This window comes from Idiotropiscis lumnitzeri, chromosome 17, assembly GCF_059441095.1.
Source record: "Idiotropiscis lumnitzeri isolate Australia: NSW breed Sydney's pygmy pipehorse chromosome 17, RoL_Ilum_1.0, whole genome shotgun sequence".
Lineage (NCBI taxonomy): Eukaryota > Metazoa > Chordata > Actinopteri > Syngnathiformes > Syngnathidae > Idiotropiscis > Idiotropiscis lumnitzeri.
Window position 1 is genome coordinate 3,406,046 of NC_142407.1, and position 23,756 is coordinate 3,429,801.

The following is a 23,756-nucleotide window of genomic DNA, read 5'->3' on the forward strand; positions in this document are numbered from 1 at the left end:
CTATGTGAGGGGATTTGGTAGGGCAAAAGGAGCTTTTGATCAATTAATGTTTTTTTTTGCAGCCCATGAAATATTTATTACCCATTTAGTTTGTACAGTTGCATTGTGGAGAATCCAACTTGCTATTATAAAATGACACATAAGGCCTTCTGTGTTTTGTTTGTATCGCCTTCCAAATTAAAAGATGCATCGCAAATTATCTGATAAGCAGAATCTCAAAAACTAAATGTGCAACTGTTTATTTATTACAGAGAACAACGGTCATTGAGATAATGAGATCTGAGGACAGTCTTTAATTGTGGAAGATTTTGACACTCGTGACAATTTTGAAGGAAAGAACAATTTTTCTATACACATTGGTGGATTTTGAAACATTCTTCTGTAAATTGACCATAACCCATTCAAGTGATGACAACCTTGGGTTATGAATGTAATGTTTTGAGCATGACTGATGCTAAAGCATATTTCCATTAATCCGCGTTTGATTGACCCATGGTCAAAATCAGGTGACTGAATTATCCATTCAACTTTGAATTCAATGCCATGCTTTGAGGACCTTGTGAGTTTTGTGAACAACTTGTTACACATTCCTTTGCGCTAATAGGAACTTGAAGGGCCTAGTTATCGGTTCGACAAAATAATTTTTACCGTTAAATTTATAGACTGTGACGGTGACCAGAAGAGAAGAAAATGTTTCTTTAAAACTGCTTATTGGTTGGCTTTCATTAGATGGTGACTGTGTGCAAGTGTTTATCATATCGACGTTTGCAATGAAAACTCCAAAACTTTAGCACAGTAAAGAAAAATAACATGCAAGTTGTCTTCGACAAATGAGCAAACAATTTTCTCGCATTCTTAAAGCTCGTGGATCTCTTCACTCTCACCGATCAAATTTCACTGTTTGTTAATTGATTTCCGTGCCCGATTGAAGTGTTTCACAACATGTCTGTTTTTTTTACACTTCTTTGTCATTTTACAAAAGTCGTCAGAATAACTCCAATAATCTCTATGAAGTCAGGTCAAGATTTCGATTTTGAGGGATACACACAAACAAACCCCCCCCAAAAAAACAGCTTTTAGAAAATGATGTATAAAGTAATCAACATTTTTGAACCAGCATTCATTTTAATCCAGTGTAGATCTGCGCCACAGATACAAACAAATTGTCTTGAATGCCTTTTAAGGTATACACTAATGTGGTGGGCTCTGAAGGACAATTCATTCTTGACAGTTCTTGTAGATATGAGTGTGTCGACATGAACAGGACAGTCTTTTATCCATCTGAGCGAATCTTAATGGATACGGCGTACTCTGTGTGAGACCAACTGCTGAGTACAGAGTGTTTTTCAATCCTCCAGAAGCTTCTGCTCGCCAACAGTGTGAGAATAATCTGCCCATTCATAATTTGCGGCTGCTTTTATATCTCGTCTGTACCTTTTTATTCCAACACAATAGGCTGTCAGTGATTGTTGTTTATGAGGCAACGTGGGCCTTTAATATTTGTGGCCAGATTGCTTGAAAACACTTTTCTTGAGAGGAGCCATCTCAGACGTATGATCTCAAGAGGACATTAACACACGCTGCTGCACAAATCAAAGGCTATATCTTGAAAAGGTGATAAAGGCTTTTTATCTGCTAACATTTTTAGCTCCGTTACATGGATAGAAATGTTTCACATTGGGACGATGAAGGTGATATATATATATATATATATATATATATATATATATATATATATATATATATATATATATATACATATATATATATATATACATATATATATATACATATATATATATATATATATATATATATATATATATATATATATATATATATGTATATATATATATATGTATATATACATATATATATATATATACATATATATATATATATACATATATATATATATATATATATATATACATATATATATATATATATATATACGTATATATATATATATATATATATATATACGTATATATATATACATATATATATATATACATATATATATATATATATATATATATATACATATATATATATACATATACGTATATATATATACATATATATATATACATATATATATATATACATATATATACACATATATATATATATATATACATATATATATATACATATATATACACATATATATATACATATACATATATATATATATACATATATATATATACATATATATATATACATATATATACATATACATATATATACATATATATATATATATATATATATATATATACATATATATATACATATATATACATATATATATATATATATATATATATATATATACATATATACATATATATATATATACATATATATATATATATACATATATATACATATATATATATACATATATATATATATATATACATATATATACATATATATATATATATATATACATATATATATATATATATATATATATATATATATATACATATATATATATATATATATATATATATATATATATACATATATATATATATATATATATATATATATATATATATATATATCCCTCATGCACAGGTGGTGCGCCAACAGCATAGCTGAGTTGTCATTAACAGTGAGGTAGTGGTTGCTATGGGTTACGGATGCTATCTCCGGATTAAAAGTGTATCTCTGTTTACCCTTGCAGTGTGTTTTTTGTTTTTTCACTGAGGATGATCAGATGCAGATGAGGTAAGGGAAGTTTTTACGTCGACATCATAATGTATGACAAGGATGTTGTCCCGCTTTGTGCATATTCAGTGGCTGGGAAGGAGATGCATGGCTGACAGTGTTGCTAAGAGACCACACACAGCGACTTGTGTGAGAGGCTTGATTGCACCTCCCTCCCCCATTCTTGTAGGCTGCTTGCTTCTCGCTATATTCTCTATCCTTTCCTCTCATTTGCTTATTCCTTTTCTCTTAGATACCCTCTCCTAAAATTCCCTTCCTTCTGTCAAGTCATTTTGAACCTGATCTGCATTGTTTTGCCCATTTTGTCCCCCAGTGGTTCCATGCTCATTGGCTTCCCCTCATATTTCCACCACTCCCATCCCTTCCCCGCAGCCTTGCTCTCTCTTTTTGGCTGTGAGTTTTAAGCCGCTGAATCTTCTCTTGAACATTGCTGCATCCTCTCTGCTGTTCTCCCTCCATCTCCTCCCTCCCTTTGGGTTAAAACTCCAGACTGAGCCTCAGCGTTGTGTCTGGCTTCGGCGACTTTGTCATTGAGGCTGGGATGTCGAATTCCAGCGATTAGTAAGAAAGTGTAGTGTGATGCAGGCTGAGGTGGAGCCTGAGAGAAATGATAATAAACAGCATGAGGATTTTTTTTCCCTTCACAGTACTTGACTACTGGACTGGCTAATTGTTTGCACGCAAGGCGATCAGTTTCAATTTCTCATGGGCTGAACAGGTACAGGTAAAAAGTGTAGAAATGAAGTATCAAGAGTGCTAAGATCTTTTAGTAACAAGGAATTATTACCCTGTAAAAGTAGGCATATCCTATTAGCAGCCAGCCGTCCATTTTTCAGTGGCCTGCGACACCCTAAAAGTATTATTTGACATGGCTCAGTGTGACAAGTTTGTCAACACCCACACAAAGCCCTTTGACAGTTAGCACTACTCATAATATATTTGTTTTTTATCCTATTCAGCTTTTCCCCATTGAAAAGATGCCAAATAAATAAGTAAAAAAATATATATATATATTTATATATATATATTTTTTTATTTTTTATTTTTTAAATGTTGTGGTAAATCAATAAAATTCAGTTTCACTTTCTCTTTGAGATCCGACATACGAATTTATCAAATTAATGATCCTCTAGTAAAGACTTAAAAAAAATGATCACCTCGCTCTAGATTGCTCTTTTCTGCATAAGGAGATGTGAGTTTGCTGTTTATTTGTAACTTTGAAGAGAAAGCCGTGGCTTAGCATTTTTTCAAAGTAAGTATTATATCGATGTTTATGATGATTATGTAATGATTTATTCATTTTTTTGTCCGGGAAACGAGCGAAATGTTAGTTACGCGTGTGCTTCAGACCCCCCATTGCTAGATGGTGGCAATACACTTAACCACCGGCCACCATTAACGTAGTCTGCCAACTGCCAATAAAGAGCAAGGAGGGACAATATATTAGGTTTTTTTCTTTGTGTATGTGTGGAGGGGCACTGTATATGTACGCATAATATGGGCATTTTATCAATGAAAGTCCAAGAATTTCCAAATAGCCCTTACCTTCTTTAATATTTCTGTACGTGACTCTCCAAGGAAAAAGTCTGGACGCACCTGCCTTCAAGGTCCAGTGATGTACTTTTGTCCTGAAAGCCAATACTGCCTACCTCACATTCCAGAAACATACCAGTTCGGAGGAGTGAATAATCTATTTGTCCAAAGGTGTGAATGTTCATTAATATGTGCCCTATGAGTCAAATAGGATGTAGCAACCCTAACGAGGACACGTGCAATAGAAAATGGAGGGATTATTCTGGCTATTCATTTTTTCATTTGCAACCTTCCATGCAAATGCCTTCATGCAGTAAATAAATGTCCTTTCATTATGTGAGGGCATACAATAATAACAGTCTAGAGCTACATCCTCAATAAACTTTGAAAAGAAAACCAATAGTTTACACTCATTTTCTAATTATTTTAGACCAGAAGTGAACGTGAACATTAAATCACTTGGCGGAGCAGTCCAAGGTATTAAACATTTGAATGCAATAAAACCATGAATGTTATTTCCCAGCCTCTGAGGAAGGACGTATCCAGTAATAAAATGAGCTCTGGGGGAAAGCACAAAGGTATTGCACATCTCAGAGTAATCTAATTTAGGATTTGCATATACATTTGCTTGCCCAAGCCCTCCGCCCCCACCCATTGTCATGACATGCCGTTGCACTTTGCAGTGTGGCGTGGCTACACAGCAGACCACCTCTTGTGCAGCACTGCAGGCCCACTGGCTGAGGTGTGAGGCCGGAGGGCACAGGCTTGCACCGTGATGAGCAGGATCACTGCAAAGGCACAAGAAGTTCATTGTTTAACCGTGAATTGTTTCATAAATGTTCATCATAATATTGTTAATGTTTTACATTTCCAAATATTCTTCCCTCATTAATTTTATAATCAGCTGCCAGGGTTGTAACCATCGCCTCATTGGTTGTGAAAAGCATTAAGCATCCACATTACTTGTCTTTTGACATCTTGTAAATCACAATTAAGAAGAGCTTATGTGCAAGACGGTATACTGGCGGTTGATATTTTTATAGCTGCATCGACTGGTTTGTTTTATGAGCTTCCAATCAATGTAATGATCCAGGTCAATAGCATGGGTTCGGCCGAACATGCCGACTGGCTTTCTCGATGTGGTCTTTGATCTGAATTCTAACCGACCCGCAATCTAACTGTGAAATGCCTTTTCTTTCAATTCTCCTCTGGTTCCACTCCCATCCTCTTCAAGATAGCTTCTGCCTCACCTGCTTATATTTGTGATTTGTGTGTGAGTGTGAGCGTGCGCGTGTGTGTGATCTGAATGCTTATGTGCATGGATGAGTTGTCTGCTGAATTGCATGCAGCTCCACTTCTATGAATCATGGTGCCATCTGCCTTCTGGTTCTAATCAGAGGAATTCAAGCATCTCCTGACCCTCCAGATGCCCTGAAAAAAATAACGATCAAAGCTATAGCGGGGATTCATGTACAGTATGCTACGCATACTGTAATACTTTCATTAGACCGCCCCGCCTTATTTAATTTAAAGAGACGTTCTCCTAGTTCTTCAGTTGGGCTAATTGCACACCAACTTACGGCATTTAACAGCCACAATTACAGGGCTCTGCTGCTGTGAACCCAGAAACTCAAATCAAAGCCCCCTTTACCGAAAGACTGACCTTCACTTGCAGTTCCCTAACCTAATTAACATTGAGTCGGCAAACATTGCGGCGAGGTTGTGGTCAGGGCAGAGGGATACAAGAATAACAGACGTCGCGCTGACACACTGCATGACACACTGGGCCTTGACAAAAAGAATTACACGTCGCAACAAATCTCAGCGGGCTTCCTGGCCCAGGTAGCATGATGCTCACACTATGGAGAGCAGCAGGTTTTCTTCATTACTTAAACTGTGATCCTCATCGTCTCTTTTCAAGTAAGAATATTTTTTATTTACTACAGAAAGCAGACAGACCTATTTTGACGCTAGTTGAATTTTCATAAAGGTCCCTATAAAGTGAAAATAAATCCCTTCTAAAGTTGACACATCACTGAAAAGATTGTTGTAAACCCTGCCAAATTCAAAATTGTCAAGTGTATAAAATGCGGCTTAAAAAACCTTTACTAAGTAGTCGTGCACGCCATTCTCGAATGTAGTGGTGCAGAACGTGCTAAAACCATGCTCCTGTCTATTGTCGCTTAAATACCTGTCCAACAACCTGGAAAAAGGGATGCTACATTTTGTAGCATTTTTTTCATTCTTCAAAATACCTATGTTTGAGCCACAAAACGACTAAACACTAAAGCCTCCTGTAGCGGGACTAGATCCCACTAGCGACAACGAGGCACTCTAATACGGTCACGCCTACCCATAAGCCCAGGTCCACAAAGTGCCTTTCCTCCACACTCATCCGCCTTCCTGCATGTGTTAGCCGTGCACTCATGGCAACCCATGAGGCGCTTTAAAGGTGGCGTACTAGTAACTAAGTTTCGTATGGCTACACCTCTATTCATAGAGGTGTGGGTCCGGGAGCGAAACAGAGTTTCGGTTCGGATGCCGGGTTTTTGGATCATTCTTGGTTTCCCCGTATGGGTACTCTGCCACCGCACGATGACAACGTGATGATCTGGCGCGGCGGCCCTGAACTGTTGCCAGCCTGTCACAGGGTAGACATAGACGCCGTCACTGAGTGGGAACCGAACCCACGCTGCCCGCACACAACTCGGGCGAGTGTACCACTACACCATCAGTGACTGGCGTACTAGTGAGAAGCCCGAGACCGTAAAATGATCATTCTTTGCCTTTCCTTGCACTTCCGCCTTTTTCACCATGACATGCGCTTTTATCGCTGACAACAAGGCACTCTAGAGCTGCGACGCAGCTGACTGAAGGGAAACTCCATTCTCAGGGTGAATGCATAGCTAGCTAGGTGACCGTACGTCACATTTGGCGTCGCTGATGAACTAAGGCTCGCAAGTTCTTATTTAGTGGGGGGAGGGGCAATTCATGTTCAATTCAAATCATGTTGCCTAGTGCGTCACTGTGCGTCCACCTAAAAGAAATCTGAAAAACTGAGATGGTGGAAAATAGTTACATCTCCACAAGTGAATGTCACTTAGTTCTCAGTCTTTGCATGTTTTCAGCAGTTATTGTAAAAAAAAAAAACCATGGTCTTTAATTAGGCTTTATATGTGTAGTAGTGATTTTCATAGTTTATCCAATCGACTTGGGAGCCATGTCATTACGAAGGGCCTTTTCTTTTTGTAATATTTCATTCGAAATTCTCATGAGCTCACGTTTCCCAAGATAGAAATTGCTTGCAAATGGATCCTTCACGCAGCATCGTTTGTCATAGCAGAAACATGTAAAGATGATGAATATTTTATGCTTTATTTCATGCTAAAGAATGGCCATATTAGAAATGCTCAAAGTAATTGCTTTTCTTTTGTTTTATTATTTTCCTTTTATCAAAAGAATTTAAAACTTCGATGTTGCAAGAGGAAATACAGTAAAAAAAAAAAAAGATTGTTTTCACAGTCAATGTATCTCACAAAAGTGACGGATGAATCTCCGAACAAAGTGGGTGGTGTGTTTCAGCTCTAAAAAGCCAAGGGCAGTGAAAACCTTCAAGTTTCCATTGGTGAGGACCAAACAAACATGCATCAGCTGACAGCTGTGCTTTTCTTAGCCAGTTGCATGATGCATTCCCATACAGCAGCGCGGAAACACTACCGGGCCCTCCCGTTATCTGCCCCACAACAAGACTGACTACTCATAGGGTGAGCGTGAGGAGCAAGTTGTGCATGCGCTACATATGACAATCCACATTACTCTCTGCTTGGCAGACAGCCTCAGCTAGGCCATCCCAGGGCCCGCAGCCAGAGACGCACTGCAGCTGAGTTATCATGCTTACTCAAATATTCATAAGTGGATAATGAAAGTATAAATAGTTTCCATGTGATACACAAGAGACTGAGGTAAACAAAACGGCAGCTACTATTCGCTTCCTTTATTGTGCAGCGCGTCTAATTTTGAAGACTGTCAGTTGTAGTCATTGCTTGTCATTCTTTGCTGACAACATTGTTGAGTGGAACCTTCTATTTTTTTGCAACATGAGAAGCATGTTTATTTTTTGAGGTCTTTAAAGCTTCCACTGTAGCTGAAAGTACTAAAGTCGTTTTGGTTTAAGATTTTAAACAATGTTTCCACATAACAGTCATTACTGTCACATGTGCTGTTCAACACATTTATTACCATAGAGATATAGTGTACAGTTTTAAAAGCAACTAATGCTTAAAATAACAGCATCATGGCATTCCAGACAATATTTTAAAAAGAAAACTATGACATTTTGAGGTTTTTTTGCCTGTTTACTTAACATAACTTAGCGATATAAAATATTTCAATTCCAATATTATTAAATGTTAGACCTACATTTTAAATGTCTATGTGAAATCAAAATAAGAAATGTAAATTTAACTATAAATACACATTTTAAATATAAACAATTGCGTACATAGCTGTTGTGAAATGCACCATATAAATAAAGTTGTATTGTATGTTTCAGATGCAACTAAATATTTACAGAGTATGCAAATTCAAACCAAAGCCAGTAACAATGCATACCAATATAAAAGGTCAAATAGGTCAGAGTGGGTTTATTGTGTGAAATAATGAAAAAAAAAAAAAAAGGACTCGTGTACATGATTATAGTGGGGAAAAAATGACTTTAAACCGCAAACAAGTTTAGAGAAATTTTATTTGATTAGTGATTAAATGTTTTTGGCCTTCATACAAGTGAGCACAATAGATCAAAGTGAGCTCGTTTGTGGCTGGCTGTTGTGATACAGGTCACATGTCCTGTATGCTTCATAAAAGTCACACTAAAAACTTGAAGGACTCGTCAAACAGTTTCACAAGATGTGATTGTTATTTTGGAGCGAGTACATTTATCGGCATAACTGTTTTGTTTTTTTTTAAGCAATTTTGACACAAGAAACACACTTTGATCTCCTTGAGCTTTTATTTTGACTTTACTTCAGGTTACCGATACTTTGAATTTGTATAGTAGTTTAATATATAATTACCCCCAAAATGTTAATTAATCTAATATTTGGATTTAGAGTCAACATTTAGATTTACATTTAACATTAGAAGTTGAGCTTTGATGTATAGTTCAATTAACAATTACATTTGTTGTGACATGTCTTAATGCATCTGTTGCTACACAGTTGCTATGCTCTGTTCTTTTATGATGTCATATAGGCTTGATGCTCGGAGTATTTAGGATCGAGTTACTCAGTGACACATCGTCAGTACGTCAAGCTTTCTTCGTGTGAGGATGTCAGCCATCTTCCTTGTGTTCTGAATCCAGGCCTGCTTGTTATTACTTGGAATTTTTGTATATAAAGACTTTTATGTTGCCACTTCCGTCTCCTGTCTGCTTCTGGGTCCAAACCCCACTCCTCACGTGACAACATTCGTGTTATAGATGTGTTTAGAACATTTATATTGAAATTTGACATTTACTTATATTTAACATTTGGATTTAGAGTTAGATTTAATTTTAGTTTGTAGATTTAACATTGAACATTTAATATTTACTTTTTAGTATTTATTAGTTGTAAGTTGATTATTTTTTGTGAACAGGCAAAAAAATATCAAAACGGTTTGTAGCTAAAAATAACAAAAGCATGATGTTATTCTCAGTGTGAGGTGCTTTACTAACAGCCCCGCATATTTTCTACTTTCTTTTTATTTAGGTGCGCCTTGTAACAACACACCCCATCATCTCGGGCCACCTTGTGTACCATGAGCTCTGGTTCTGCCCAGGATGTGGCAGTCGAGCATTTCCTGCGTGACATAGAGAGGCGGAGTAAGCGGCTGCACTGTGCTGTGATTGGCTGCGAGGTGGAACGACCCCGCAGCAACATGAACCTGCTGTATCGAAAGAGCCGTTTGGATTGGAGGCTGAGGGACCAAGATGGAGGCAAGAAAAGGTGAGAGGAGCGGCAAATATACACTGAATATACAGGATTACAGGGTTTGGGGTTGGTGGAAATAAGCCTCTTTGTCAGCTACAAAGAGTCTGATTCCCACATCTTTATTCCGAGCACAGCTGATAAAGTTAGGCTGGATAGACATTTGCATAGCAGCACTTCTTAGTTAATATATACTGTAGGATAGATAAGATCAACTTCTGTAATGCCAGCAAAATATCAACTAGCATCATCTATCTATCTATCCATCCATCCATCTATCTATCCATCCATCTTCTCTCAATATGGAGGAGCAGCGCCTCAACTCTGAACTCCGACCGTGCTTCTCCCCTCTAAAGGAGAGCTCGGACACCCCGCGGAGGGTTGGCCATTGCTCATGTGAGCATTGAAGTAGCACAAGGGGACCAAATATCAAATATGAGGGCAAAATCAGGAACATCTTACTCATGATGCACATGGAAATCTGCAATTCATGTGCACTGAGAACTTATACCAAATGTTATCAATGTTTGTTGGTTAGTGAGCAGGATGATTTCAAAATCAGGAACATCCCATTCAATTTTGGTGAAGGTCCTGACAAGGGTACTGATCGAGGAATTGTAACTATTGTGCCATTTGCATTGGGACGAAATGGGACAGTGACTCACCACATCCAGAAGAGTGAATCTGCATTGTCACCTTTGATTTATGCTTCAAAAACACCAAAATTTAGTTTGCTTAAAATTATAGATAACCCCTATTGGAGTCCATACTAGAATATTTATCATATCTGCCCCATACATCGAAGTTTCTGAGTTTAAATCATAGCTCTAGCCCAGAACCTCTGAGGCAGACGTACTAACCACTATCACACCATGCTGCTCTCCATTCGAATCATCTTGAGAAACAAAGCAGTGTGTTGGACAGGAATTGACCGGGATGTGATTTATTCAATTTCTGTTGATGCAGACGCGTTAGAAGACGCGCAGGCATTAAAACGGGCTAATTAGATCAAAGTAAGTTCACGTACACTTTGAATCAAGTGACAGCAAGACAACGGCGCCACAATTTGAGTCACACATTGCCGGTGACAATGCAGCTTTTGAACAGCGTGCGCGAGATTTTGAGCGAGATATTGTGTGTCACGTTGCTGGCAAGTGTTTCTGTTCATTGTTTAGGGCTGTTTGTGGCACACAGGCACATAATTTTGCTAGTTGAGTACTAGTGCTGTCTAGTGCTTCCTGTGGGGCACTTGTGATGTGCGTGAAGATACGCTGAGAGATGAAAGCAGAGACACACGAGGCCGCTGCAGCAAATGTGAGAAGAGGACATGCCGCCGTCGAGTCCAGACAGGACCGTGTCAGCGATGAAGTGGCGTAGGGACATAAGAATGGAACTTGGGCGAAACACTGGCAGATTGCAGTGCCAGTAGGGGGTGAAGAATGCAGAAGGAGGGACAAAAGAGGCGATATGAAGAGGGTGAAGGTAGACAGTTTGAGATCTGGAACGCCTCAGGAGAGGAATCCCATTTATGAAGCGCATGCGGATGTGAAGATAAAGAATTGGAAGTGTGTGAGCTAGAAAATTTATTTTTTCTTTCACCGAGTGGCATACAGACTACAGCAGCATTTATTTTCATTCTTCAAAGAGCAGGCTTTTTGTGCTTTTCAGTATCAATCTTTGCAAAATAGTCAAATGACGTTTGGAGAAATAATACTATTAAAACAATCAAAAAGAAAAGCGATAAAACAGGTTTTCTTTAATCAGGCTTGTGACAAGCTGGTGACTTGCCCCGAGCCACACTCAGTATAGCTACACATAGACAAACATAAGACACAAGAATAAATTCACATTTGTTTAATGTAGGACTAGGACTGTGACTGTTTCTTTTGCTATTGTCTGGAACAAAAATAAAAATTAATGCAAAAAAATGAAGCAACAATGTTGAGCCTAGCACCGATTCAAATTCAGACCTAGACAATAAAAATGTACTGCCCTGCAAAAAAATCACTACTAACGATGTCAACAACATTAAGAACAAATAAACATGGTCATACTTAGAGCAGAAGCATTATGCACTTTCAGTACCGTTGACAGAAGATGTATTACAAGAGTACAGCTACAGTCGAGACAAGCCATAACTTAAGGCCATCAATTAAAGTGTCATGTGTTGTGTCAGATGTGTCAGTGAGGTCTGTCACAATGAGGACACTTGCACACTCAATGTCAGTACCCAACCTTAACCTAAAACTTTCCGCAAGACGTTGACGGATTGCTCTGTCACCTCGTTGTATGTTTTCTCCAAGAGAACATTAGCACCCAGTCGTTTGTCTGAGGACAATCCACCCGTGAACAAAAAGGTAGATTAAATATAGGATGCTAACTAGCTAGCTGTTTGTTACACAATGACCTACATTGTATTTTCCCAGCAACATCTGGCTTGGACGTTTCTTGCCACGTGATTGGTTCAAAGGTTACAAAATCAACTAATTTAATTTAGGCATTTTATTTGCACACTGAGCCTTTTATGAGCCATTTATGAGGAAATATTTATTTAGAATCCAAATAGAGCATTTGCACATTTAATATTTATGATTAATGCCTAGCAGATGAAGATCTCTTTGTGATAAGAACAGGGCACATCATATCATTTGCCCAGTGATGAGATCATGTTATTACCGGCTAGTTAAATAACTCCTGAGTAATAAATGTGTTCTGAATGAACAAGCGTTAGCTCATCGTATGTGACTTTATCGATAGCTAAGCCTCTAACTTTGATCATAGCGGTAGCAATCCAGATAATGAACACAAATTACTATCCAGTCAGTAACTTCGCCTGGAGTAGTGCAGCATGAAATGCTGAAAAATGCACTGTACAGTGCCTGCCGGAATGGCTCAGCCACCATTCTGGTCGAAGATTGGCTCTGTTGTATCTGTGTCCAATGTGAAGAACCACAAGTACGTGCAAGTACACAGAAATCCAGGGGGATCTACAGTACTGTATACCTACAGTACATCGTGATGGCAAAAGCGGAAGACAGACACGAGCTGTGTTCTCCATGAATACCAACTGGAATGTAGCTTGGGATGCCTGCAATGTTGACCATATGATGTAAGCTCCAGTTGTCTTCCTCTGTGTTTCACTGCGTCACTGAGATGGCAACCGTTTGTGTGACCCCCACATAGCATATATAGGATGAGCTATACTGTAGGCACAGATGTGAATATCCAGATGATGCCATTGCGCAGATGCGATTAAAACAAATAATACATAGATTAACAAGTGGATCCATTTAGTAACTCTTGGGAGAAGGTATTACTTATTACTGTCAACATGTTGTCCCCCTGCTGAAAGTTCGGATGACTTTTAAAGCTTTACAGACATTTAAGTTAGTTGCATCACACCTATTGAGACAACAGGCTGAGATGTTTTAGATCCATTGGCTAATTGAATTCACCAAATTCATAATTTTCTACGAAGTCCAGTCTACCAAGTTTCTTGCCTTCTTTACATTATTGTAGGAACTCGACAACATTCACAGTGTATTTGCAAGTGAACAAGTGGAGGATGCCCACTGGGATGTATTGTTGCACATGCAATTAGTCCTTTCTTCCCGCAGGGAGTCAATTTTCACGTAAAGGCTGGAAAATGCCAAGATCATTGAATAAAACTGCTTCCAGTTGTCTAGGCCCAATACACAATGAAACTTAGTCTAAAAGCAAAAAGCAGTCCTGCCAGTCAAAAACAAAAACCAGCAGTTTGTTGTTTGATCTCGCTCACTTTTATTTATTGTTTTGGGAGCTTGTGCCAGTAATGATTCCACGATTTCAGAGAGAAACCGTCAAACGCACAACAATGGTTTCCATGGTAATGGCAGAGAGCAGAAAACAGATGTGGGTTGAGAGTATAAAGGAAAGAGTGCTTAAATTCCATCAGTCCTGTTTTCACTAAGAGTACTCTGTTTTGACAGGGGAATTGATTTCCTAATTAAGTGCATTTGAGAGGAGAGTAAATGTGGAGAGGAGGAAATGGAAAAAGACAAGAGTGTGAAAGATGGAGGTGACTCTAGGGTGTTACTTTTTGCACTGAAAAGCCCTGCAGACAAAACTGTTTGAAGAGCAGCAAGAGGGGGCGTCAATAAAATATAGTGTAGTAATACAATTGCTATGGTTCTTTCATGCCTTGTACCCCCCCCCCTTTGTGCCAAAACTACAGTTCGTCTCAAAATGACCCCTCGGCGACTGTCGGCAAAGTTAGAGACTTGGCCTCGTTCCGTCGCCACTTCCGAATGGGCTTCATGACCATGCCGGCCTCCCAGGACCTTTCCCCTCACTCGTGTGCCTCAGCCATGGCGCCGCGCTCGCAGTCCTGCCACGCGGTTGGTGCCGGGGATGCAAGTCTTGAAAACGGAGATTACTCTGACACCCAATCTCAGCATGGGGGCCGATGCCCGCCGGTCAAGCCTAAGCGCCACCCTAGCACTCGCCTCAGCTCCTCATCGGCTGACAGCAGAGGACCTCCTGAGACGCCGCCGCCTCCGCTACTCTCCCACTCACAGGGCAAGCATTCAGAGAAGAAAAATGGTAAGATTCCTGGTGCACGTATTTATCTGAAATCTTTAAGATCTTTTCTTAACATGTTCTACCCCTGCAGCCATGAAGAAGTCCGACTCTGGAGACATTAGCTCAAAAAAGGTGCCTCCTTTAAAACCCAAGAGAAGTCCCAGCACCCAGCTCTCCTTTGACCCACTTCCTCCACGTGTGCCTCATTCTGCCGCATCGCTTCCTTTCCAGGGAGTGGACTCTCAGATCCAAACTGGAGAGGGGTACGATGAGCCAGTATATATAGAGATGGTGGGTCAAGTGTTTACTAGAGAGAGCCAGACCGCCACCCCCCATCCCGTCACCCCCGTAGCCACCACGCCTGATTCAGACTCTGACCAGAGTGAGGCTATCTATGAAGAGATGAAATACCCGCTACAAGAGAACCGAGAATCACAGAGACACGTCCCGACCAAACACGAGAAGATGAAAAGTTCAAAACATTACCACGTCACTCCCTCGCCCTCCAGCAGCTCCTCGTCACTGCCACGACCATCCTCTTCCTCACCATCCTATTCTAAACCCAAAGCGACTGTCTCCATCTCTCATTCGTCCCCGCTACCTTCCTCCACGTCCTCCACACCCATCCCCCAGGTCCTATCCACCAGCCCCCACACTCCACGAGCGCCAACTCCCTACCTGCTGCAAGGGAGTAAATGTGAACCAGAATCCAACACAAAGATCCCGGCCCCTTTCCCAAACCTTCTACAGCACCGACCCCCGCTGCTAGCTTTCCCTCAACCGGCAGCGGCATCCAGCGGAGTGGGAGTCCAAAGCAAGGGTTCCTCGACTTCCTCTAAAATTGGGACTCAAACGTCCAGCGTGACCACTCAAGCTGGCACCTCCTCCTCCACAACGTCCTCTAACGTTCCAACGTCAGGCTCCAAAGAGCAATCAGGAGGAAGTTTAACGCCGCAAGAGAAACACAGCAGAGATTCCCAGTTGGGACCCGCTCCCGGACTTAGAGCCAGGAGTCACTCAACGCCACTGCCCCCGTCCTCCAAATCAACATCACCTTTCTCCCATCACCACCACCACCCGCACCATCGGCCTTCCCACTACCATCACTATCGCAAGCCAGAGAGGGGAGACTCTCCAGCTCCTCTAAAGAGCAGCTCTCAAACTTCCACCCAGTCCACTGTGCAGACCCAAACTTCAAGTACTGGCAAGGAAGGGAAGTCTGTTAGCTTCCTCTTGAAAACAGACAAAGGGGAGAAGGATAAAGATAGAGACAAGGAGAGGGACAGAGACAGGGACAGAGACCGAGAAAGGGACAGAGGTCGAGATAAGGACAGAGAGAGAGATAAGGACAGGGACCGTGACCGGGATAGCGGTCCACACTCTTTGCAACTGGATCTTCTTCCTGCCACAAGCAGTCAAACATCGCTAGGCAGCAACAGCTCGACTCCGACGCCCCTGTCCTCATCCCATCGCCCTCATTCTCGCCCTCATTTGCGCTCTCATACCCCTCATGGCCTGCCAGCTTATAAGCCGCCATCCTCTGACAGCCCCCTGCTTTGGACGTACCCCTCCGGAGGTTTCCGCAGACCGCCTGCTTACGAGAGCTTGAGAGGAAGCTCCCAGACACCGTCCTTGAAGCAGCCTTCGAGCCTCTCAGCCGTTGGCGAGGGAGGATCCAAGAGTGGGAAAGGCTCTTCCTCTCTTCAGTCCAAAGCTGGCTTCATGCCCTGGGACAGTAGTGCGAGCTTTGCAGGCGATGATGGATCTTCTTGGCCCATGCAGAGGAAATTGTCCTTCAGCCATGGGAGCAGGGAAACCGAAAGTAAGTCAGAAGATATTTTGTACATGGTGGGACCTTGACTTACAAATGCGAAATTGAGAATTTTTTTCAAAATGTGCGGCTTGGTTAATTTTATTGCTATGCTCTGCGAGTCAAAAAAAAAATGACAGGCAAGCTTCAGAAAAGTGCTGCTAAAGTGAAGTGGAAAAAAATTGAGCAATTAAGGTATTATAATGCCCTCGCAAGGAGAGACACAGTCAGAAATGCATTTTCAGCCTTTCAGTTTATTGACAAACAATCAAAGACAAATACAAAATGAGAATGCTCGTAAGGAGCTGCTGTCACCATAACTCACTCAACCTGGCTCTAGCTTCTGATGTCAATTACTTGGCCACACCTCTTAAAGGCACCCACCCATCCAACACACAAATTTGACAGTATGCTCAGTATTGCAATTGATTAAACTCGTGTATTGCTTTATGTTCTCTTTTACTAGAATTTCTAATGTGTTTCATTAATACAGCGCTATTTCTCTTCATAAAAAGGAAACACCTGTTTTTAGGGGACTGGAATGGATACATTTTAATGGGAAAACGTGATTGTTTATTTACAGTATGTTGCACTTTCACAACAGCTTCAGCAAACATAAAATAATAATAATAATAAAAGCAATACAATCACAACTATCCAAACAAAATCTTATTCTCCAAAGAGGAAGATGGTTTCATGGATGTCGGAATTCCAGCATGCCTGACATCACTCACATTTAACCCAAGCTGAGTTTCAAATCAAAACTACCAAAGATATTTTTCCAACCGTTGACGAGTAGCACTCCTACAGAAAGTTCAATTCTCCAGTCCCATTTAGTTGTCGCTCTCACTTCACTTTACTTTTAGCATTGAGTCTCCATTCTCTGCACATCTCCTCTGGGAAGCACTCAGCTCCAAATTGACGATGTAGCAGAGCTCTTGTAACAGACTGCCAACTCAAAGGCGCCATCTTTGATATGATAAGTAAAATGTACAACATAGTAAACAACGAGTAAACTGATTTGTCTATTCGTTGTGTAACAAATTTAACTCACGAGTCAAGGTTCTACTGTACAGTAGTTGCAGTATATCAATTGGTAGTGAAACAATCAAAAACACTTTAAACAACAACTCTATCTCTCCCATATCAGAAGAAGAAGGACGAACTTGGAACGGCAGTGCCGATGCCTTGTTAAGGATGGATAAGGAAGAATTGGGAATGGGGTTCCGCGGGGGGGCTTCTAGCATTCCAGTGCACTATAGTGGCGCCTCAAGTAGGACCCTTGGTCACTGTGAGTCACTGGTGGGTGCAGACAGCAACCCAGGATTCAGAGCCCTGCCCAGAATCGGGATGCCTCTTCCCTGTCAGACGTTCCCTGCCTGTCGCAACGGAGGTGGGTAAAGAACAACCTAATCACAATTGACATAAGCAGTTTTATGTCAACACTGTGGTTTGTTTCCTCTGCTTTTATTTGCCCTCACATGAAACTTTACACCAACATAATTTCACGGTGAATTTAACAAGCAGCAAATCTTTCATCTGTCATAAAAGCCAAAAGCCGAGCAGCTCTGAAGCCTCCGAACACTACTGCGCGCACATATCACTCTGATTTTATTGCTGAATAAGAACAAAATAGAGTGGAACCTTTAATGTCAGGCAAGGTCCTATTGCTTTTTGATGTAAGTCATTCGGTGTACATAATAAATAATGCGTGGACGGCTGGTTAGCACGATGGCCTCACAGTGAGAAACAGCATCGAGCATGGGTTCGATCCCGGTCCGACCATCCTGTGTGGAGTTTGCATGTTCTCCCCGTGCTTGCGTGGGTTTCCTCCGGGTACTCCGGTTTCCTCCCACATTCCAAAAAACATGCATGGCAGGCCGATTGAACACTCTAAATTGCCCCTAGGTATGAGTGTGAGCGTGTATGGTTGTCCGTCTCTGTGTGCCCTGCGATTCGCTGGCAACCAGTCCAGGGTGTCCCCCGCCCACTGCCCGAAGATAGCTGGATAGGCTCCAGCACTCCCCGCAACCCTAGTGAGGAGAAGCGGTACAGAAGATGGATGGATATATATATATATTAAAAAAAATATATATATATAAAAAAAAAATATATATATATATATATATATACATATATATATATATATATACATATATATATATATATATATATATATATACATATGTATATATATATATATATATATATACATATATATATACATATATATGTATATATATATATATATAGTTTCCACTGTGACCAAGCGAAAGACATGTTGGAGGTAAAGTGAACCCAAACTTGTCAAGTTACAAGTGATAACAGCGGTATCTCAATGCAGGTGTTTGTATCATAACACTCTGCCTACTTCTCATGGATGTATATGTTGTATACACAAGGAGAACACAATGTACAGCCCACTTGAGTGTAGCCAAACATTCACTCCCTCATGTGTTGTAATAATAAAAAAGGTGATATTGCACTGTTCTCATTAGCAGGCACGCTGTGTAACAATAGTGTCTTTGCAGAAGTGGGGCGGCTGGGCCGTTCCTCCTCTGCTGCTGGTGTGAGACAGGTGGGCGGAGGAGACGTTCAGAGGCAGAGCAGTCTACCAGCACGAGAAGCCCTCAATCAGGTGAATATATGCTGGCAGGTCTTATAACTCTCGACTCTATTAACTTCATTCAGGGCTCATTTCAGAGTGAGCATTAATATTGTCCTCATTATTGCCTCCCTTCCTTTTAGAGACAGTGCTCTTGCAGGTCTATTTATAGCTCGTAGATATGCCCACTGAGCAGAATAATGTTCTGCTCTGGCACAGAACAATACAAGCAGGTACATGACGCAGGCACCCACGTAAGCGTCCGAACGTGCGGAAATATAGTTGAGGGAGGATCACGCTGTTTTGGAGTGGCAAGGTGCAGCATATTTAGCTGAATTCCGGCTGCATAGCAAGTGCTGACGCACTATGAGAGTGCTGCAGAGACTGTCTGCATGCGTCTGGTTAGCTTCTCCCACAACATGAGCAGATGAAGTGGTGCTACATCCTGGTGGATCTTACGAGGAACTGCAGCGGTTTGAGTAATTTTTTAGGACCTTTTCAAGGAATTATTCATTTTTATGTGACACTGACTACACAGTAAGGACAAAAGTATTGGGACATCTGGTTATTATAGGAAGAGCAATAGATGAAAACCTTGGTTTCCATTTGCTTAAGCTTTAAGCTCTTATTTTAGTGTACCATTCTGAAGCGTTTTGTGTGTGTGTGGGGGGGGGGGAGTGTGTGTGTGTGTGTGCAATCAGCGCTGAAATATTTTATTCATGCATAATCCTCTGATTTTTATACATGCACTTATCATGTTGATCCTCAGGTCCCCTCATAATGTGCTCTATAATGAACATTGCACATGAAATTATGTGCAGTCATTTTAGAGATGTTTGTTTTCTAACCTTATTTTGACTAAAATACATTTGCTTGGTTTGGCTTTATAACCTAAAGCCAACAAAGGAAATGACCTGCATTCCTAGAAGATATGGGGGAACTAATTTAGACTCGGAAGGATATAAAATGTGATTTGTTTTCCCTCCAAAATTTAAAACGGTTCCCAGGTCATTTGTGGCAAAATATGTTCTTAAATTGATGATCGAAATAGACCATCAAAAATTCAGTTTTAAATACAGGTAGGCCTACTGTAATTTTTGTAAATGTAAGCAAACAAACCAAAAAGCTTCATTGTGTCACTTTAGAATAGTAAATATATTTCAATGATACAAGATGCCAAAGTGATTTAAACCGTGTCTTTATTTTAAATGTGGTTAATCTTGTTGCTTGAATTGTATTTTTCATATGCCAAACTAACAAGTCATTCAAATTTCCCCATTGTGGGACTAATAAAGGACATCTTTATCTTTATCTTTTATCTGTCGTGGGAAATATTTGGTCACCTGACCCATGATTGAAAACCATGCTAATTCTTTTTCTTCTCCTGGTGTCACTAGCTGCATGGCCTGTCGCAGCCACAAGCCACCTGCAACCCCAGCAGTCCCAGCGTGTCTCGTCAGCAGCAGCAGCTGCAGCTCCACCAGCAGCAGTTGCAGTTAAAGCAGCAGCTCCAGCAGCTTCAGCAACAGCACCACCTCCAGCTGCAGTTCCAGCAGCTCGCCCAGCTAGTGCAGGGTCAGCCCGCCGCCGGCTCCGGCGCCACCTCGTCCGTCACGCAGACCCAGAGAGACGGCAAGTTGCTGGAAGTCATCGAGCGCAAACGCTGCCTTTGCAAGGAGATCAAGGCCCACAGGCGCCCAGATAAAAGCCTGTGTAAGCAGGACAGCATGCCCATCCTCCCTAGCTGGAGACGAACACCTGAGCCCCGCAAGACCGGCACGCCGCCTTGCCAGAGGCCGCAGGCAGTCGTGTGGGACACGGCTATCTGACAGGAGGACAGTGAGGACGATGCTGATTAAAGGCACAACTGAACACAACTGAAGGAAGGGTGGACTGTGTCATTAGATGAGAGTGGATGCGGGGGTCAGCCTTTTGTCTAATGGCAATTGGAGTTGAGGGGGGAAAGGGTGAGAACAACATTGATGCTGAGGTGTAAAAGATAAACAGGGATTCCAATCTAAGTCTTTCCCTTTTGGCGAATCATCCTCTGCTCTCTCTTTGTCTATCTGCAAGTCTTCCCTCATCACATCCATAAATGTCCTCTTTAGTCTTCTTCTTTGCCGCCTACCATTCCATTTGCAGCATGCTTCTTCCCATCCTGTCCATGCTCTTTTCTTCAGCTCTGTTCCACAATCCCCACTGCTCTGAACAATTGATTCCTAAGACTTTGACGTCCTCCGCTGCTACTCCTTTCACTCACACATGCACCCTCGTGCTGCGACTGACCTTCATTCCCCATCATGCTTCTCTAGTTTGTCTCACACCTGCTCCCCACAGTCGCCGCACATTCTGTCTGACCTCATCTGTCAATCTGTCCTTCACTAGAGCTCAAATGGAGACTCCAATCAAGCAATTGAAGTGTCCCTCCCACTTCATTTCTACAAAAAAAAAAAAAAAATAACAATGTGATTCCAATTGCCAACAATTTTACCATTATTCTCACTCCTGAGGATGACAGCTGAATAGGGCGAGATCAGAATTGCCAAATTTCCTCCTGACTACTTGACACATAGTTTTTTTTTCTCTCCAATGCACATAGAGGATTTAAATGAAGGCTTCAGCCAGAGAAGAGAAACATGAGTCCAACACGTCATGTACTGTGGGTGAGTACAGGTAGGACACATTGTGAAGTCATTGAAGTGTTTCTTGAAATTTGTCAATGCATACGAGATGTCTTGGTATCAGTAGATTGTTGTTGTGGATGCAAATAATCGCTGAGGTGTAAAAGCTACCTACTATATCTGTTTGCATAATATTTGTAAATCCAGTTACTTTCTCTAGATATATTTTATTTTTATTTTTTTTTGCAATTTTATAGCAATATACTCCCAGTGTGGGAGTGAGATAACTTGCGTCGACTTCTAGCCTATAAACGTACATATCTTAAGACTTGAATGAGTCATATTAACTGTGTCATCCTCTGCATGTCACAATAGACATACAGTTCTGTATAAATACTCTGTAGAGATGATCATGTTTGAATTTTACATACTGCAGAACTTCACCATGATAACACATTGTTGCGTAAAGATGGGTTTTTTTTTAGTTTTTTTTTTCAGTGTGTCGGACGGCCCGTCGAACCGGGTTTCCGCACAAATGAAAGGGTCCAAAAAAATAATAATTTGATCGCTCATTTAATCTGTCCCATAAAGTACAACTGATAGGACCGCGGGTGTTGATCAAGGCAAACAGAATGCTGGAACAATCTGCACAACACTTGGGAGAAATCAAACCCTAATGTACTGTAAATAGGTATGTACAAGTATATTGAAAATGTAGCAATTATTTTCATTTTCATACTTGTAATCAATACATATTATGTAGCATATACTGTATAAACTTTGTTCACATGTTTTTCTAGGAGTATTTTATTTGCTGCAGCCAGTCCTTGCATTACTTAGAATTCTAATAAACAGTGAAAGCCCTTGAATTTAAGGCGCAGCCCAACAGTTTATTTATGCAAGATTCCCTTTAAGATCAGTTTCATTTATACATTTGATCTTTTTTTTTTTTTTTAACAATAATCTTCATCTGCGGACAGAGTTCAACAGATTGTCGTCCCCTTGCTGCTATCTTAAACTACTGATGTTGTTCATTCACGGAGTTGCGATGAGGCAACATGGTTCATATTCTGTGCTTATTCTCACATATTTGTTGTTTTTTTTTGTTTTGTTTTTTTAAATCCCAGAAAGCCACGTGAACTGGACTTTTGAAAAGTGAGCCCTTCTGTAAAAGTATAAGGCGTTTGAATGTCTCTTGGTGGTTGTTGTTTTTGATAGTTAGCACCAAAATGTACCATCGTGAGAAGAAGACCTACCTAAGTGTTGGAGAGTCACTGCTTGGCCTTTTGATTTGGTTTCGCCGGCGCATGTTTTTTTTTGTTTTTCTTTTCCTTTTGACAATTGGCGTAAATGTTTAATCAAACACAAGCCAGGTTGAAGGAAATGGGCAAGTGCAATGCATGCAGAGACTCTTTACACACAAACAAAAAAAATGATGATATCTTCAATATTGTGCCCGCTTTGATTTCTAATACCAACAAACCACCTTACTACGGTTCCTTTTCCACTGACTAATAAGGAACCTAGGGACTGTTTCCAGAACTAGTTTACAGAAGCTTTTGGTTTTGTGTGTCTACTACTAAAACAGTGGCCATTATATGAGTGCCATACTATATTGATATGGTAAGATACGGTGTACCTTGGAAATCACTGTAGTGCTATATTTGCATTGATATTGTCATTCAAATAAATTTTATATAATGAACTTTCCACAACTAAATGTATTTTTTATTTATTTTTTTCTGTGTCTTTTGCTGCCTAGTGTATATAGTGTGATAGTGGACACATGCTCCACTGCACTGTTGCAGCACCCAAATCTTCCAAGTGAGGGCACAATATTCACTCCGCACTGCATATGGTGTGTATCCATCAATATAATGCTCGTGGCAATGATTAATTCATATTTATTTTCT

At 40.5% G+C, this 23,756-nt stretch overlaps 1 protein-coding gene across 1 annotated transcript in view; it reads left to right on the forward strand.

The window, feature by feature from the left end:
- nyap1 (neuronal tyrosine phosphorylated phosphoinositide-3-kinase adaptor 1) overlaps positions 1 to 23,548 on the forward strand; it is a 34,996-nt gene extending 11,448 nt beyond the window's left edge. The window contains exons 2-7 of the mRNA XM_088280302.1: positions 10,029 to 10,265; positions 14,461 to 14,828; positions 14,899 to 16,629; positions 17,768 to 18,010; positions 19,149 to 19,255; positions 20,620 to 23,548. Of these exons, the coding sequence (XP_088136428.1) occupies positions 10,078 to 10,265; positions 14,461 to 14,828; positions 14,899 to 16,629; positions 17,768 to 18,010; positions 19,149 to 19,255; positions 20,620 to 21,051 (3,069 nt within the window). The 5' untranslated portion in view covers positions 10,029 to 10,077 and the 3' untranslated portion in view covers positions 21,052 to 23,548. The remainder of the gene's footprint in view (positions 1 to 10,028; positions 10,266 to 14,460; positions 14,829 to 14,898; positions 16,630 to 17,767; positions 18,011 to 19,148; positions 19,256 to 20,619) is intronic.
- The last annotated feature ends 208 nt before the right edge of the window (positions 23,549 to 23,756 follow it).